Genomic DNA, 17,002 nt, shown 5'->3' with positions numbered 1-17,002 from the left:
TTGTAGTTACGACTTTGTAATCTCTCTTTGTAGCTTCATGATTTCAAAATTTTCGAGATAATCGATTGTATCATGCGTGTCCCTTTTAGAATAGGGCTGTTTTCTGTGTGTAGGATTAGTTTAGTTAGTTAAGGAGGGTCATCAGCAAAAAAATGACAAATTTCCCAACATACCAAAGCAATGAAACTTCGCAGTTTACTTGGTCAAACAGTTTCATGACTTCTAGAATTTTTTCAGAATATTTTTGACTGTAGATTTCGTGAAATTTTTAATAAAAAAAAAGCCTTATACGCAGGTCTAAATGAAATAGGTATTTTGAGTGAAAATTGTCGCGATCAACAATATAAGGGAAGGGTAAATAGTGCATATTCCAGTAGATATCTACTGCAGGAAGGATCTTGCAGAGTTTCGGACATTTTTTGAGTAAAATAATTGATTTTTCTTTAAAAAAGTGAGAAAAATATCTCGTTCAGGTTGGAATCCGCTGAAATGGCGGTGAAACTTGGCAACATAGATCGACAGTAGCGCACGCATGCGCGGTATTCGGCAGTGCGGGCGGTTTAAAATACTAATGGGAATTAAAATACGAAACTTAAATTGGAGTTGGAACTTTATTAAACAATATTTTTCTCATTCAACAACGTAAAATAGTCTTATAATCGATAACATTAATTCACCGGAAAACATGTCACTTTGGAACTTAGTTGGACCCTACCGCAAATGAAAATCTTTTAAAGTTTTTCAAGTTTTTCAGCAACCCCAAGAGTAGTGCGGGAGGTTATTTTCTTAATTCATCTCTCGTCTCATGAAAAAGTCAGAAATCTCCTGATAAATATTCTTTAATTTTTGGCCTCGAGGTTGATATTTAATGCTGCTCAATAACTTTTCAATCCCCATGCATTTGTCGGATTGAAATGCTAATAACAATTCATTAAATCCTATATCACTTTCTGCCATCCTCTGCCTCATGATTAGTGGAATTAACTTTGATAGAGGAGAGAGTGTATTTACTAGTTCCTTCGTTTGCCTTGCACTCCGGTGATTGAGAGCATGAGACACTATAGTCATTTATGTTACGAGTTCCTCGACCGTGAATTCATGAAATACAAAATGCCTCAACATATACACATCATAAGATGCAGTATGAGCCTTCGATGCACTCACATTCAACCACGGACTAGCCAGTACAAATAGCGTTAGTTCACCCTTTCCAAATTTTTTATCCTTATTCTTGTCTTTTCTTTTGAATCCTTGGAGTGAGCATGCAAGACCTTCAACAGCTGATTGAAATTCTTCTACGAGTGCTAATTTTTCAATTACGCGAAGTAAGCGAGGACCATCAAATGCCAAATTATGTGCTACTAGAATTATTCTTTTACCAAATGTCTTGAGATATGTAATAAATTCTGATAAAACAATTCGTGGACTGAATGATTCCTGGCGAACTCCATGCAAATACAAATCTCCAGATACATTTGTCAGACCATGAGCTTCCGTGGCTTTAACATCAATGGCTTTTGATGGTCGAATATATTTTTCAAATGTACTGGATCCTGTGCAAGCAGCGATTTGTAATATGTCACAGTTACCCTTGAGGCTAGATGTCTCTAGATCGAATAAAACTATTTGATAATCGTCATTGGCTAAATCCACTGAGCTATCAGCATCCTGAGACCCTTGTGGTACGTTGATTACTGGGGTGTCCACTAACCCCATGTGGGATCTGTACATGACACCTTCAGAGTGTTCATTCTTATGACGAAGGGCACTACGGTTCTTCCTGAGCTGAATACGCTGTCTCTTGAATGCTCGAGTTCCGGCTTTATTGGCTTTGCGTCCCACTATCACATCCATTCTTCGAACGTAGTCATGTAAATGCTTATCAATGTGTAGGTTGAGTTTCCTATAAATTGTCATGACGTATCCTGGTTTTAGATTTTTTTCAGCCACAGTTGCAGCAACTCGAAAAACCATAGACTCACTGAGACTATAACAGATTGCCTTGGAGGCTTTTCGAGCTATAGCTGCATTCAGGCTCTCGTTCATCTGACTGGAAGCTGTATGAGCATACTTAGCTGCATTCTTTGCTAGTTTCTCGAAAATTCGATTAATTTCTTCAAACAGTACACCATTCTGGAGACCTTCTCCTATGATACTGTGAGAATAATCAGTGGATTTTTTGTATCTACACCAGTCACTACAATCGAGATGCATATTGAAAGCATGATAAGGGATGTTTCTGATGGCTGCAGCCAATCCAATCTCATCACCATGATTCTGTTTAATCGCATACCTCAGGCACTTGTCTAGGTAATCAATTGATGTTTTTGTCATTTCCTTATCAGGGTCTTTCTCCTTCGGAATACTGTACAACAGATTCACTGCACCCTTAGTTACATGATTCCCATCAGATAGCTTGACCACTGGATGATCAGATGCCATTCTGACTTTACTGATGGCTCACGAATCTTCATCTCCACAGAAAATTCCTATTTCTAAATTATTCTGTTTTAAGATGGGACTATTCACAGTCACTTTAACTGCTAGAGCAGCCTCGATGCCCTCGGCACTTTCTGTGTACTCCTGGCGACAGTCATGGGTTTCCTTGGATTTTCCCAGATAACACATTCGACAGAGTCGATTCTCTGTACCATAATCTACGTTTAAACCACTTTGGGTTCCATCAAGACAAGCATACCCATTCAGACTATCATACAGCTTCCCATTTCCCCTTTTCGACCATGCAGTATCGAAGGAGGCCATAATCCGTACTTTTCTTTCGTCGATCTCAGTATGAGCAGTGGATACGTGCATATCTCTCCATTTTAATGAGGATTTCTTGATTTTCATGGAAATCTGGTCTTCAATACGTTGACAAGCTGTCGATGATGAAGTATCTGAAACAGGTCTTGCTGACTGTGCACTCTCTCCTGTATAGAACGATCGGTGCATTCAGTAAATCAGATAAAAATGAAAGACAACGTGCACGTATCCTCTGGACTGGAGGTAGACTCACCTTTATTTTCCTCTGAGTTATCTGTCATTGTTGCTTTCGGAATGATGAAATTTTCACGATGTTCAACGGGACTGGAAATTATATGAATCGTCAAACTACCTAGTCAACATATATATCCATCATTTTTTTAAAATACCCAATCTACGTCAAATAACTACTTCAAATTTTCTTCTCCATTATTTATTAGACCTTCCATGATACATTTGCTTAAAAAAAGTGTACATAATTTCTACTTAAATTCGTATTAGTTACATTTTTCTCTGTAAAATAAGCAGGAAGAAGGCAACGACTGCAGCTGATAAGAGAAAATGATTGAAGCATTACTAGAAAACGTTAAAAAAATCAACTGAATGTACAATGATTAGATAAAATAATAATCTGATGGTCTGTGAAGTAATTCTTTTGGGCATATCCATAAAAAATGGCCGAAAACTCCCTGTTAGTAAAGTTCATCTAGACAATCTATGATCTAAGCAAGAATCAGTTTCATTAAATCAATCATAAATTATTTCAATTAGTAAATAATAAATAAAAAGTATAAAATGATTAATTATGTAGATGATAGTCACAATAGTGAGAATTTAAAAGCATCTGAATCCCAAGAAAGTTATTCATGCAAAATCTAGGAAATCAATCAAAATAAAATCTTTACACAATTGCTTTAACACAATTAAAGTTATCATCAATATAATGATACTTCACTCTATAAAGTAAAAATTAGAAGGTAATACGCAGAATGAAGCCATTAATCAAGGTAGAAGCGCGATTACAGAATTCGATAGGCGGTAAATAAAAGGTACGCAGAAAAAAAAGTTTTTTAGAACAATTTGCTAATTCAGCGGGTTATTATCAGCTTACACCATCTTCTCTATTTGTTCTTTATTGATAATTGTTAGCCTTCTCTCGATCTTTGCAGCCCTATCGCCGCTTCCTTTAGCTACCTTCTCTACCACTGGTCCAACTTTACGATCATAATATTTTTGTGTATTTGACGGTACGGTGGGAATGTCAAGACCTGACAACAATTTGTTGAATCCTTGATTACCAATTCCAGCATGAAAGCAACCTGTAAAAGACATCAATAATTTAAAAATCTTCAATTTTATTTTATTTCATTTCATTTTATATAACTTACCAATGGATGCCTTGAAATTAATTTGAAATTGCTCTCGTTTTCCTGCGTGTTTCTCACGAATACACTTGGTTGTTGGAATTTTTTTCTCATGAAAACAATCAGGACATCTAATAAACAAATAAGAGCCCAAACCGTGTCGTAGCTCCCTCAGAATATCTTTCAGAGATAATGTTTTTTCACAGAATTCACAGTACAGTGCCTCAGCCAGCAGATTCAAATCGACAATACGATTGCCGGTCAAATTTGGCTTCTGGATAGATTCTTCATTTGGATTTTCTTGGTGTTTATTGCCATTCATAATTTTCGTGTTGAACTCAGTTTCATTCTGTGCGCTGTCAGTCTTTTCAGGAGTAATCACATCCTCTTCTGGTGTTCTCTCAGCGCTCTCCAATATTCTTATTTCTGTGCCAATATCATTGACTTTAGACTGCAGTTCAGTGATATCTGCTCCATTTTCACAAGCAGTGATGTTGGTTTGAATTTCTTTTGTCCCCGGAGCTTCACCTTGATTATCATCCTGTAATTTTTGTCTCTTAATTGGCTCATGTCCAGTGTTATGAACCTCGATCATGGGTTCAGGGCCTTGAACTCTTCGTCCTCGGTTTCTTCTGCCAGTCGCCTGTTGCTTCAATTTCTTCTCAACATTCTTCTTTTTTATCCATCGATTCCCAAATCGTTGCAGTGAAGAGCTTGAATTCATTTTTCTTCCGCTACACTTAACTGATTAGCTCTACTTGCATCTAATATTTTTCATATAAAAAATAGTTAAACAGGCGACATAACCTCGGAAATTTGTCACTACTGAAATTTGCACTCGACCTTGTAGATAAATGTACGTTTTTACCGACAGGATCAATGCCAATCCTATGAAAATTAACATCAATGAATACGTTGTTGCCACGTCGCGTCCCTACAAATACACTAAATAATTTAGTTTGTTGCTCCATTTCGACTATTGAAACCGTTTTTTATATCGTCATAAATATATACCTATTGCCAAAAATGGAAAAGCGCGTCATTTAAATGAATTGTTCTGATTTATTCATGTATTATTGTTTATTCATCAACAGTTGGAACCCTGAGTCGGAGCCTTTGAAGTTTACCCCCACCCTATATCCTCAAAATATGCTGATGAACCCCCTTAAGATATGACAGAATCTCGCTTCGCCAGTGTGGCGTGATTCGGGAGTTTTGATTGCCCATGCACTTTACGAAAATTACATAATTTCAAACAAAAAAAATTGATTACGAATTATTAAATTATTACATATGGCTTTACGGTTCACGCTGTATGCTTGAATGACAATACTGTGAATATGATGAAGCTTAGTAATAATCCACCGAGCAATAATTTGATGAGAATGCTAACTGATTGGTGCATTATCGTAGTGAAGATTGAACTTGATAAAGCAATCACTGCAGTACCTGGATAAATGTAATTGTAAAAACAATTTTTTTTCCCCTCGCCCACGTCCATGTCCTTGTCCTTTTCCTTGTCTTTTTCCTTGTTCTTGTCCTTGTCCTTGGCCTTGTCCTTATCATTGTCCTTGTTCTTGTTCTTGTTCTTGTTCTTGTCCTTGTCCTTGTCCTTGTTATTGTTCTTGTTCTTGTCATTGTCCTTGTCCTTGTCCTTGCCCTTGTCCTTGTCCTTGTCCGTGTCCTTGTTCTTGTTCTTGTTCTTGTCCTTGTCCTCGTCCTCGTCCTTGTCCTTGTCCTTGTCCTTGCCCTTGTCATTTTCCTTCTCCTTATCCTTGTTCTTGTCCTCGTCCTCGTCCTTGTCCTTGTCCTTGTCCTTGCCCTTGTCATTTTCCTTGTCCTTGTTCTTGTTCTTGTCCTTGTCATTGTCATTGTCATCTTCATTGTCATGACGGTTCTTCGATGTCTCCTCTTCGCCGGTCAAGTCGAACTCATCCCCTTGGTCCTCTCTGGTTTCCCGTTCGGTTCCCTCTGGCTCATGGGGTACCATGTCATTGCCTGCCATTGTTTCCGTAAATTGCATTTCTTACCACTATATTAACAAGAGAAGTTATAGTTTGAACTTCTAAGCTCTATAAAATTTGTTGTTTTTCTACTTACTGTAAAATAAGAATATGATAAGCATAAGATTTAAATGGCCACCGATATTTCAGTTGAAAAATAAAAGATGTGCCAAGACTCTGATTCCCTGTCGTGTTGATGATTTTGCAACGTTAATTAAGTATCGTAAATTAGCTTCCTTAATAACGCAAATTATGAGAAAAGGTAGCACTCAAAGACCTTTATGCTCTAGCAATTTTTCGATAATTTCCAATACGTGATGAACTTGATTTTCAATTTTCATTGGGCTTAGAACAATCAAATGTCACTCAATTAATCAATACATTTTTCAAATTGGCTTGGATACCATATTTCATACCAATCGCATTATATACGGGGTGTCCCATTTCAAATTGTATATTCAAATAACTCTTGACAGAGGGCAATAATTAGAACAACATTTTAAATGAGAATGATAGATTTGCAAGGGGGGAAAGTGATACAACACGGAGAGAAATATTCAGAATAAATCACTGCGAATTCCACCTAATTCGCAAACAAAGACGGTCTCAGTGGAATTTCTATAGGAATATAAGAAAAAAGTCTGAAACGTTCAGTAAATTTTTGGGTCTGTGGCATTTTTACGAAAACTTAAAACGTCAATTTTTTTGCGTTTTCGTAGGTGATTTTTATAAGACTTTCCTCTCCGTGGAGATTTATATCCTTTGATAATGTAAATTATGTTGCTTGTCGATTCAATCCAACTAGAAATTGCACTCCTGCAAAGTTATTCCTCTTGATGAGACGATAATTCAGCTACACCGTATTTTCCATCAGTCTATAATCGTTTTTATAGAATTGGAGATCGACCGCATGCTATAGCGCGTTGTAATTATAAAAATAATAATTGAAAATTTCAGTTCTGAATTCAAATTAGCCGCCTCAGACGAATGAACCGATGAGGAATAAGCATGGCAGACTTTCAGACACGCGCTCATGAATTAGCCGCCTCAGACGAATGAACCGATGTGGAATAAGCATGACAGACTTTCGAGATATCGATAGTCTCGATATTTGTCTGTTTAATGATAGGAGAATTTAAAATAGGATTCTTCTCTGTATAATTGACAGTACAAGAAATTCGTTTGGGAATATAACATCATGAATGGGCGTATTAATGACGGATCAATTTCAAAAACAATGAAAGAACTTTTACCTGCCCATAAAAAATTTCGTGTATGCAATTGGGCATCTTTCATTATTCACTGGGCAAGTAAAGTTATCCTTCAACCTCATTTTCGTCCAACTACTCTTGCAGTTTTCACTGCATAATCCGTAAAATTGTTCATTAGCTGCCCTACACTTATATTACTTAATACTTACATTGGTTTTTTTAAATTCTTATTTCTATATCATATACATTATTATCATTAACAATAATTTCTCTATATAAACTCGTGAGAAAAAAGAAAACAATTTAAATGTGCAGTTGTATCTATTAGCCATTGGATTGACTAACAACTTTGTTGTGGCATCGTATGTTATAGCCTCATCCTCTTTAGAATAGTCAATTCTTAAAAAGTAGATGATACTCGCAATCATGAAAAGTATAATGCTATCCTGGACGTGTTATATATTTGTACTGTAACGCAAAAAGTAAAAAAGTAAAATTTTCATTTTTATTGATGAAAAATGATTACAATCAGGCACTTAATATTTTTTCTCTAAGGGAATTCAGGAGCAGCTTTTACATAGGGTTTCAACTGATTACGTTTTTCCATAAAATGATGCACATCGAATACCATATTTTCGGTGATGGGAAAATTCTCAAGTGGTTCGTTGAATATCATATGTTCAATGTCAACTGGGTGAAGAAGTTTTTGCTTGTATTTGAACGTATTAATGATGGTTGCGATAGCTTCAGCAATTAGATGTTTATTGCAATTTTTTGTCATGAGGTGATATGTTCCAATGGCAACGACGTTAGCATTTGAAATCACAACTGTTTTATTGATTCGCCGACTCATATTCTGAATGATGCGATCGAGATGGTCATTAGGTTTATTGAAATCTAAATAGATAAAGCTAATGAAATCATCGGGGACTGGATGTTCGATCACAAAGCTTTTTGAAATTGGTGTATTATAGTAAACGTCGTTTTGTTTCACCATTTTACAATCGTAAATGTCTGTACACCATTCTGAAGCCGTCTCAAACAAATACGATACGACAAGTTTTATAATCTCCGATACATTGGAGTCTATAGTGATCATTTTAGAAAATGAAGACTACTTTACGATGATTCGCAGTGATTTGATTGATCTGAATATTCCTTCATGCGATATTAGTGATCTTATGCTGAAAATTTTTAAACCTTTTGAAAATGCAATGATGAGTATGGATAATATAGGACAGATTGTAAAATTAAAAAAAAGAGCATGTACTAGACGGGAGGGAAGTTGAATACTTTCTTGTCTATGAAATTATTGCAATGAGTGCTTTATTGCAAGTAGCTACCAAGGAAATTAATTTGTGCGCTGAGTATGGATATTCAACACGCAACTTCAGCAAACGTCCCCGAGTTATTGTGAGCAATGATTACAAATCGTGTCTTTTTCTCGTCTACAGTCAGAAAGCTCCATTGCCAAATCGTCTCACCGATTATCGCAATCATTTCACACTTTTTCAAGATAAGGATAAAACTCTTGTGGTTGTGCGAAGCGAAACAACAATGGAATATCGTGATAATGATGCAGTTTTATTGTACGATGTTCTGACAGTCGTCGACGAAGAAGAAGAACGGTTGCGTTCACAAAAAGGATCTTGGCACGTATCATTTGATCGTATTACATACAGCAATGAACGACCAGCATCATTCGCCAATTATGAGCTTGTATGTTCGGGTGAATGGTGGTTCTTTGATAAAGGAATAGTCCTCAATGGAGTTACAAAGTACATCAAAGACACGGAATGCTTGAGTATGTTTATTTATTACGAATTGCATCCACGCTTTACACTTTCGCTGGATAAACCACAGCACCAATCACCGAAGCCTACAGCAACAGCTGATGTACTCTCAGAACAATCACATACCTCATTACCATTCACTTATAATTTGGATAACGTTGACCCACAGCTTCCTAATACATTGGTCACTTCAACTTTACCTACATCAGTATTGCCAGCTATTAATGCTGCAACACGACCTTTCATCATGCAAAACGATACTGTAGCAGCACCAGATGTTCAACATCAATCAGTCATGCCATCTCTCTACTGGCTAACAACACGCGCTAATGAATTTAGGCGCTCAGATATAACTTACTTCCTAAGTCAGAATTATAATTAAGCATAGATATGCCGTAGTTTCTCGACCAACAGTTCGTCTTTAATTCGAACTGCATTGAGACCGCTTCATTCCTGCGTTCTGTGCAAAAGTAATAATATAGACTTTCCACTTTAAAACTTCATATATTTTTTCAAACCGGTACTGAAAAATATTCTTCAAGATAATCGTAAGCGTCAACAATCATTAGATAGGATTCGAGATTTTTCTTTACAATTCCAATATCCATCGAACCAGTTTCTTATCACTTTTTTTTTGGTTTTTCTTGCCTTCGCCACTGGCGTCTTTCAAATTCTCGATCGCTTTGTGTTGCTTTACTGTAAATATATAGTATTAACCCTAAGAAGGTGGAAAACTGCTTTCACCAGCTAACAATTTTTTTATATGATAACAATTGTACGATTTATTCTTGCATCATTAAGTGAGATAAAATCAAAAGGTTGCCGTAGTTGATAACTTCCTTACTATATATTTATTTATAAGTAGGGGCGTTCGAGTTCAAATTGTATTATTGTGTGAGACATATTGACTTTACCATACATACTTAGTATGTACGTTTATGGCATGTGGGGCAAACCAGTCCCAGAAAAAGGACTAATTTACAATCCATTCTTTTTGTTGAAGAAAAGTTTAATGCAAAACATGCGTTGAAATTTGCAGAACTGTCACCTCTCATATAGTAAACCTTAACTCTTATTTTTAATTTTCCGAGTATGAATTTTCCCATTATGATCATACTTAATTTTCTGGACAACTCTCCTCTAGTTAAGGCTTGCCTTCCTCATGCTACAGTAAAGAATTCCTTATGAAGTAGTACACTGCTTCTCAAAATTTATTTATTACCTTGCACCTACATTCCAATAATTATTCATTTTGATGCGAATCTATTAACCATTCATCATTTTTTTGTCGGCGTAAACGAGAACTTCGGAAATCAAGAAAAAATCAACACATTATTTATTTCAGATTTTTTTTTTACCGTATGAAAATGTCTCTGCATCATGGGCACATTTAATTCTCACAAGGGGAACTTTTATGTTCCTAGAAGCTCTATTTTCACTCGACTAGTCCTTTAATAGTTATGCATAATTATGGGAATTTGCTCGTTAGCTGCCCATACATGGATCATCATTTCTCCAACCTTCCTTTGTACGGGTCAGTCATATTTAAGTTCCATAAAATTATTCTGTATTCAACGTAAGGTATAGAAATGAGTACATCTGGGAGGCATTCTCCTAAAAAAAAATACGAATAAAATAGTGAAATTGGAGTTTTTCATGGGTAATAGGAGGTAATGAGAGAACGAATATTTAATGAATTTTTACTCTAACTGTTCTTGAAATATGAATTTTCTACATTTTTATTTCAAAAAGTCATAACTTTTCGAGAAATTTTCCATGAATCACTACACTTTGCTCTTTCTATCGTGAAATTTTAAGTTAAAAAATGATGGAATTCGGAGAAGCGAAACAACCCCTGTCGTGGCTATAACATTAAAATAATTTTGAGAATTGTATCATAACCCAAAGATGTTTCGAAAGTTTGCAAAACCAAATGACATTATCGCGTATGCAAGCACTTGCGACTTTTCGAGATTTCAAAGGCGGAAATGGAAAAATTTTCTCATCTAGGTTCAACTTCATCAACATACAATCTCGGCATTGTAACCATTATGGTCAAAGTACAAGGCAGGTGACACCACAAAAATGTTTAAAAGAAACGTGAGAAAAAAAAATGGAAATATCTCAAGCGCAACAATTCATGAATAATTTATGAATGATTGTATTTAATTGCGCAAATTAACACCACAACTCAAAGTGCTAATATAGCGATTTCCAATAGCCATTCGCCTTCAAAAGAGAAGACATTTCCGTGAAATATATTATGTTAGTTATTTCGATAGATAGAGCCAGCATTTCTCCAATTTTATTCACAATTATTCTTATTTTTCATGAAAACCACCATAAACATAAAATATACATGAAAGTATTGCAAAATGAATCAGTGATTTTTCTTTCTATTGCTGAAACGATAACTTGCGTATTAACAACAAAGTACTTTATGGATAATATTGATATCATTAATATTTTGAGATTGAATTCTAAAAAAAATTGTCCACTCTCCACTCAAAAATTAAAATATGATAGCTTATCATTTTTAGTCAAGGGATTTATGATTTTTCATTATCTTGTAATATTAATCTTTTATTATATTATAACAAGAGCAATACTGTTTACCGTTCTGAATTTCATGCATTGTTTATTTATCTCATTTCAGTATCTGGAATCATTTGGTACAAATCACAAAGGACGGAAACAAAACTGTCATCATTACAACTCATTACATCGAGGAAGCGAGACAAGCACACACGGTAGTCAATTATTAACCAAATCATTCTTATCCACTTGCAAAATGTACAGCAATTATTATGTACGATATTTGACATTTCATTCGTCATGGAGGTACGAATGTGACGATAATTATCTTGTAATTGCTTCTGCATTATTCACATCGGAAACAGAGCGATCATGGCTAATTGATTGAATTTCAATTTGTTATGTAGATTGGATTAATGAGGAGTGGAAGATTACTGGCCGAGGAATCACCTAGGGCACTACTGACTATGTATAATTGTCCATCACTTGAAGAAGTCTTCCTGAAATTATCAAGGAAGCAAACCAATAATCATCCAAATACTGAGTTTAATATTTCAAATAATATTAGTTTGGTAAGTTCATTAGTTATCAACTATTTTTTTGACTCTATTTCCGAGTTTTGGCCAATCTTTCGAAAGTCATCCTTCTGTTAAAAAAACATCCAACAATTAATTAATATAAACTCAAACATCATACAATAGTCACTGCTCCAAGGAATGCTCATTCTTAAATCTAATTATTAAATTATTGAATTTAAAGCCAAACCAGGAACAAGAGGTAATGGATCGTTTTAAAAACACGAATAGAAACAGAATAAATTATCCAATTGCTAATTAAATAAATTATCATTGAAAAGCCTGCCGAGGCAGAAGAGGTAATCCATGCCAAAATATTATGTTGATGGAAAAAAATAATTAGCAATGGATTGAGCGGATAATTTAGATGAAATTTTAATTTCCTGAAATGGATTACATCACAGGCATCATTACACTGGGGAAAGAAGGACGAGCCAGTCTACGTAACTGAAGAGTCTGGCGTTGTCGGTCTCAACTTCCACCAGAGCAAAGAGGTCCTCATTCATGATACGACAAACGGCGTTGGCAGTCATTACGACGTAAGTTTATCCTCAGCAATTTCAAATCAAACATAGCCATTATTTGAAAAATTATTTCCCAGTCGAAATCATTTTCGCGTCTAATCAATTTTCCTAGCTTCAATAATTGAATACTTGAAGTTTTGTACAGAAATCGAATCTGACTGATTCATCTCCGTTAGTAGTTCTTCCACATTTTCTAGTCGAAATCGCTTATTATCATAATACCGTGAACACTCATCGAGATCGAATCTTTGAACTCTATAGGATTACCGTAGGTATTTTTTTTAGGAAATTAAGTTAATTGATTCATTTGTTTGACTTCTAAGTTGATACAAAGAAATTTTGAAAGGTCCTAGAAAGAGAAAGAGCGAATTGACTATATAATTGACCTACTAGTACTCAATTCGTATTGCTTTGACAATAAGCTATATAAAGACATGAATAATCTAGTTGTTAATTCGATGCGTTGTCAATTAATGGAAAATAATGTCAATGATTTATTTGTTTGTCTGAATAGTTGAATGGCAAGCCACTGCCAGGGGTGAAAGAGACACCAACCGTCGAGTGTGACGACTGCGACTTTCCAGGATGTCTCGCCGATATCACAAGCACAGGAAAAATAAAAGCGCTACTTCAAAAGAACTTCCTCAGGATGTGGAGAAACGTTGGAGTGATGTTGTTCATATTCGCGCTACCAGTGATGCAGGTCATCCTTTTCTGTCTAGCCATTGGAAGAGATCCAACTGGTTTGAAACTGGCAATAGTCAATCATGAGATGGACTGGGATTCCAAGTATTGCCCGGTTTACTCAAATTGTACTTTCACACATCTCAGTTGTCGTTATCTCAAATTTTTGGATAATGATACCATGATAACAGAGCATTTTCGGACGAAAGAAGATGCTCTGCACGCGGTGGAGAGGGGAAAGGCATGGGGAACTCTGTATTTTACTGAGAATTTCACTGACGCTCTGTCCGCTAGAATGATTTTGGGAAGAGATGCGGATGAAGAAACGTTGGAACAGAGTGAAATCAAGGTCTGGCTTGATATGTCCAACCAACAGATTGGCCTCATGCTGGCCAGAGATCTTCAGTACAGCTACAGAGATTTCGCCAAAGATCTTTTAAGTGCCTGTGAACAAAATACTGCTCTTGCCGATGTACCTATACAATTTTTGGACCCTATCTATGGCTCCAATGATCCTAGCTTCACGGATTTCGTCGCTCCTGGTGTCATTTTAACGTGAGCATTACAATTATTCAACAAATCCCTCATATTTTATATAATACATAAGTTTTTATAATACCAAGTTATCTTATCACTAGATCCATGAAAATTCCAGTGCCTAATATTAATGAAAAGTTTCATGAATAGCACTTGCATTATTGAATTTACTTTTCCCAACTTTACTGTCAAAATAAGGAAGTTTTACAATATTATTATGTGGAATGAAAACAACTATAGCAACACTAGCCAAAATGTTTTTTCCATATTAATTAGTATAACATATTGTTCCCAAAGTGCATTTTATTTAATAATAATTTGCCATTTCAGAATTGTTTTCTTCTTGGCTGTTGCCCTTACCTCCTCTGCTCTAATCATCGAGCGAATGGAGGGTTTACTGGATCGAAGCTGGGTGGCAGGTGTTTCTCCAGGAGAGATTCTTTTTTCGCACGTTATCACACAATTCATCGTAATGTGCGGTCAAACAGCTCTTGTCCTTATCTTCATGATGCTTGTGTTTGGAGTACAGTGTAATGGTGACATCGGTTGGGTTATCCTTCTGACGATTCTTCAGGGTCTCTGCGGCATGTGCTTCGGTAATGATTTTCCTTTCTCATAGCAAATTATTGCAACTACAATGTTGCAAAAAAAGCACATGATAAAAATTACACTAAACCATCTGATGTTGCAATTGCATTCAAAGGTCAGTCGCTAGTTTTTGTTTCTCTTCTCTTTTGAGATGCATTAGTGAAACATCGAGAATGTTTTTACATGAATGAAGAGAAAATTATGGCAATAATATGAGGGAAAAAAGTTTATTAGACAGAGATACAGGAGTCTCTTAGACAAGGTGTCGACGGATATTTTTTTAATTTAGTGTTCAGAGATGGTTTTAATCAATTTATTCTTCTTTTGTTGAAAAAATCAAGATGTTTATTTCGATTTTAGGATTCGTGATCTCCGCTATTTGCGAACTCGAGAGGAATGCCATTCAACTAGCTTTGGGCAGCTTTTATCCTACACTTTTGCTGAGTGGTACGTAAAGAATAATCATATACATTATACATTATTCATGAGATTATTTACCTGCGAATGAAGACATTGTAATATTTGAACTTTGCCTTTCCAAATGTTTTTTGCAGTTGAAAATACTCTCATAACTCTGAATATACGATTTATTCATTAAAGATTTCAAACATTATGGTCTGGAATCTACCAGAAAATAGCTGTGTTTGTGGCAATTGCGACAATTAAACCATGGGGTCAAAAATACCTTAATGTACTGTCTTCTATTTGAATAATATCCAATAAATTTTTTGTCAGAGGCCAGATAATCTGTAGATAAATCCCAACGAGCGCTATGTATTAACTCAGATTTAAGGAATATTATCAATTCGATGTGAAAGCGAAAATGAACTTGAATGATTTTTTATTTATAAAATTCCAGTGGAAATTACCAATAAGTTAACGATTGGCTTACCAAAGGATTTTCAATTCAAAAAGAGAAAATTTGAAAACATAAATTTGAATAGATAGAAAAGTTGAATTGTCAGCACAATTACCAATTAGAGTTTGGCAACAAAAGAGTCTACAAATAAATGAATTGGGAAATTTCAGGTGTCATTTGGCCGGTAGAAGGTATGCCGACAGCCCTTCGTTATGTTTCTCAAGGACTCCCTCTAACTATGGCAACGACTTCCCTGCGTTCGATGCTGACTCGAGGCTGGACGATCAGCGAACCCGATGTCTACAACGGCTTCATCTCGACCATCATCTGGATCGCTGTATTCTTAACGATAAGCATGCTGGTTCTCAAATTCAAACGGGGATAAAGGTCAACCTTCATAATCCACTGGGCCATTGTCCATGTACAGAATTTAATTTTTAGTTAAAAATGAAAAACAAAAATGGGGACAAATCGAAGACTCAAATTGGGGAGGGTACATCCTCAACCAAACATTCCTCAGGCGGAATCAGGGCACTTCGTAATTTTATATAATGACAGTTTGCACTTCAAGTTGAAGGATCTCTTGAAGTCGCTAATTCATTTTAAACTCAAATCTCCTTATCGAAATAATACGATTTAACTTGTTGGAAATTAATTGTATGGCAATAGTTAATGAGAAACATGATGTATGATCGTTATTATTGTTTGATGAGGCTATTCAATTGAGTTTATGGTACCCCAAAACTGTATAGAAGACCCTAGGATTTTATTATTAATTTTTCATTTCATTCGACGTTTATTTTTGTAATTGTTTTCATAAAATTATTTTTTATTCTGAAATTATACACTTGAGGTTTCTGATAGATTACTATTGTCAGGTGGCTTTCTTTGTTATGTTTCTGTCATTTATTCTTTCGAAATCTAGCGAAAATAAATGTTACCTTCTGTTGTTTATTGCCACATTTGTTAATTAATCAATTGGATGTTTGTTTGCGTACCATGTGTTGCATTAAAAATTTTGACTTGTCAATGTTATATTGATTATTTCTCCAAAATTTTGATATTGCACACGATGGACTAGAGATTCAATTTAAATTTCAAGCGGTAAAAGTGACTGCAAAATTCAAGACGAAGGAAAAAATCTTTTATGAGAGATAAGCAGAGAAATATGTCCTCTATTTTTTCTAGTTGAAGAATAAGTATCAATTGAAAAACTTCAGCGATAATTTCTCCTACGATAACTCGTCTACGCGACGATTTCATAATTATGCGGATATAATTCATGAAACCGAAGTGTTGTATCACTTTACTAATGTATTATGTTTTAAGAGAGAAGTTAATTGCTCAGAACGACTGGTCTGTGACTCAGTTGATCTTTCATTGCTATTTTAGATGATTATTCGGTACACGTGGTGGGAAACTCTTCCAAAAAATATAAAAGAGAACTGTAATTAGTATTTTTAAAACATTTAAGGTAGATATTAGGTGGTAGTTTAGGACAATTCTACTTGCCCATGACTTAAGTGTGCTTTTATTTAAATTGTAGTGATGATTGAAAATTGTCTA

At 35.3% G+C, this 17,002-nt stretch overlaps 2 protein-coding genes across 4 annotated transcripts in view; one reads left to right on the top strand and one right to left on the bottom strand.

The window, feature by feature from the left end:
- The window catches only part of snu (snustorr), a 50,131-nt gene extending 33,665 nt beyond the window's left edge, over positions 1 to 16,466 (top strand). For all 3 annotated transcript variants that reach the window (XM_011309663.1, XM_011309664.1, XM_011309666.1), the window contains 7 exons: positions 11,791 to 11,884; positions 12,077 to 12,241; positions 12,649 to 12,783; positions 13,283 to 14,007; positions 14,320 to 14,585; positions 14,938 to 15,024; positions 15,607 to 16,466. In XM_011309663.1, the coding sequence (XP_011307965.1) occupies positions 11,791 to 11,884; positions 12,077 to 12,241; positions 12,649 to 12,783; positions 13,283 to 14,007; positions 14,320 to 14,585; positions 14,938 to 15,024; positions 15,607 to 15,821 (1,687 nt within the window). In that variant the 3' untranslated portion in view covers positions 15,822 to 16,466. The remainder of the gene's footprint in view (positions 1 to 11,790; positions 11,885 to 12,076; positions 12,242 to 12,648; positions 12,784 to 13,282; positions 14,008 to 14,319; positions 14,586 to 14,937; positions 15,025 to 15,606) is intronic.
- Positions 3,618 to 4,970, bottom strand: LOC105269436 (uncharacterized). Its single transcript, XM_011309662.1, has 2 exons — positions 4,152 to 4,970; positions 3,618 to 4,082 (listed from the first exon to the last, which is right to left on the bottom strand). Exons 1-2 carry the CDS (start codon positions 4,849 to 4,851, stop codon positions 3,871 to 3,873), a joined length of 912 nt encoding a protein of 303 aa, XP_011307964.1. The 5' UTR covers positions 4,852 to 4,970; the 3' UTR covers positions 3,618 to 3,870.
- Positions 16,467 to 17,002: the final 536 nt, after the last annotated feature.

Source organism: Fopius arisanus, unplaced genomic scaffold (assembly GCF_000806365.1).
Source record: "Fopius arisanus strain USDA-PBARC FA_bdor unplaced genomic scaffold, ASM80636v1 scaffold00069, whole genome shotgun sequence".
Classification (NCBI taxonomy): Eukaryota; Metazoa; Arthropoda; class Insecta; order Hymenoptera; family Braconidae; genus Fopius; species Fopius arisanus.
This window is presented reverse-complemented; position numbering and strand designations above follow the sequence as displayed.

Coding starts and splice junctions, on each gene's coding strand:
- LOC105269436 (XM_011309662.1), bottom strand. CDS start 4,851: ATGAATTCAAGCTCTTCACTGCAACGATTTGGGAATCGATGGATAAAA. Junction 4,083..4,151: donor TAATTTCAAGGCATCCATTG/GTAAGTTATATA, acceptor TGTCTTTTACAG/GTTGCTTTCATGCTGGAATT.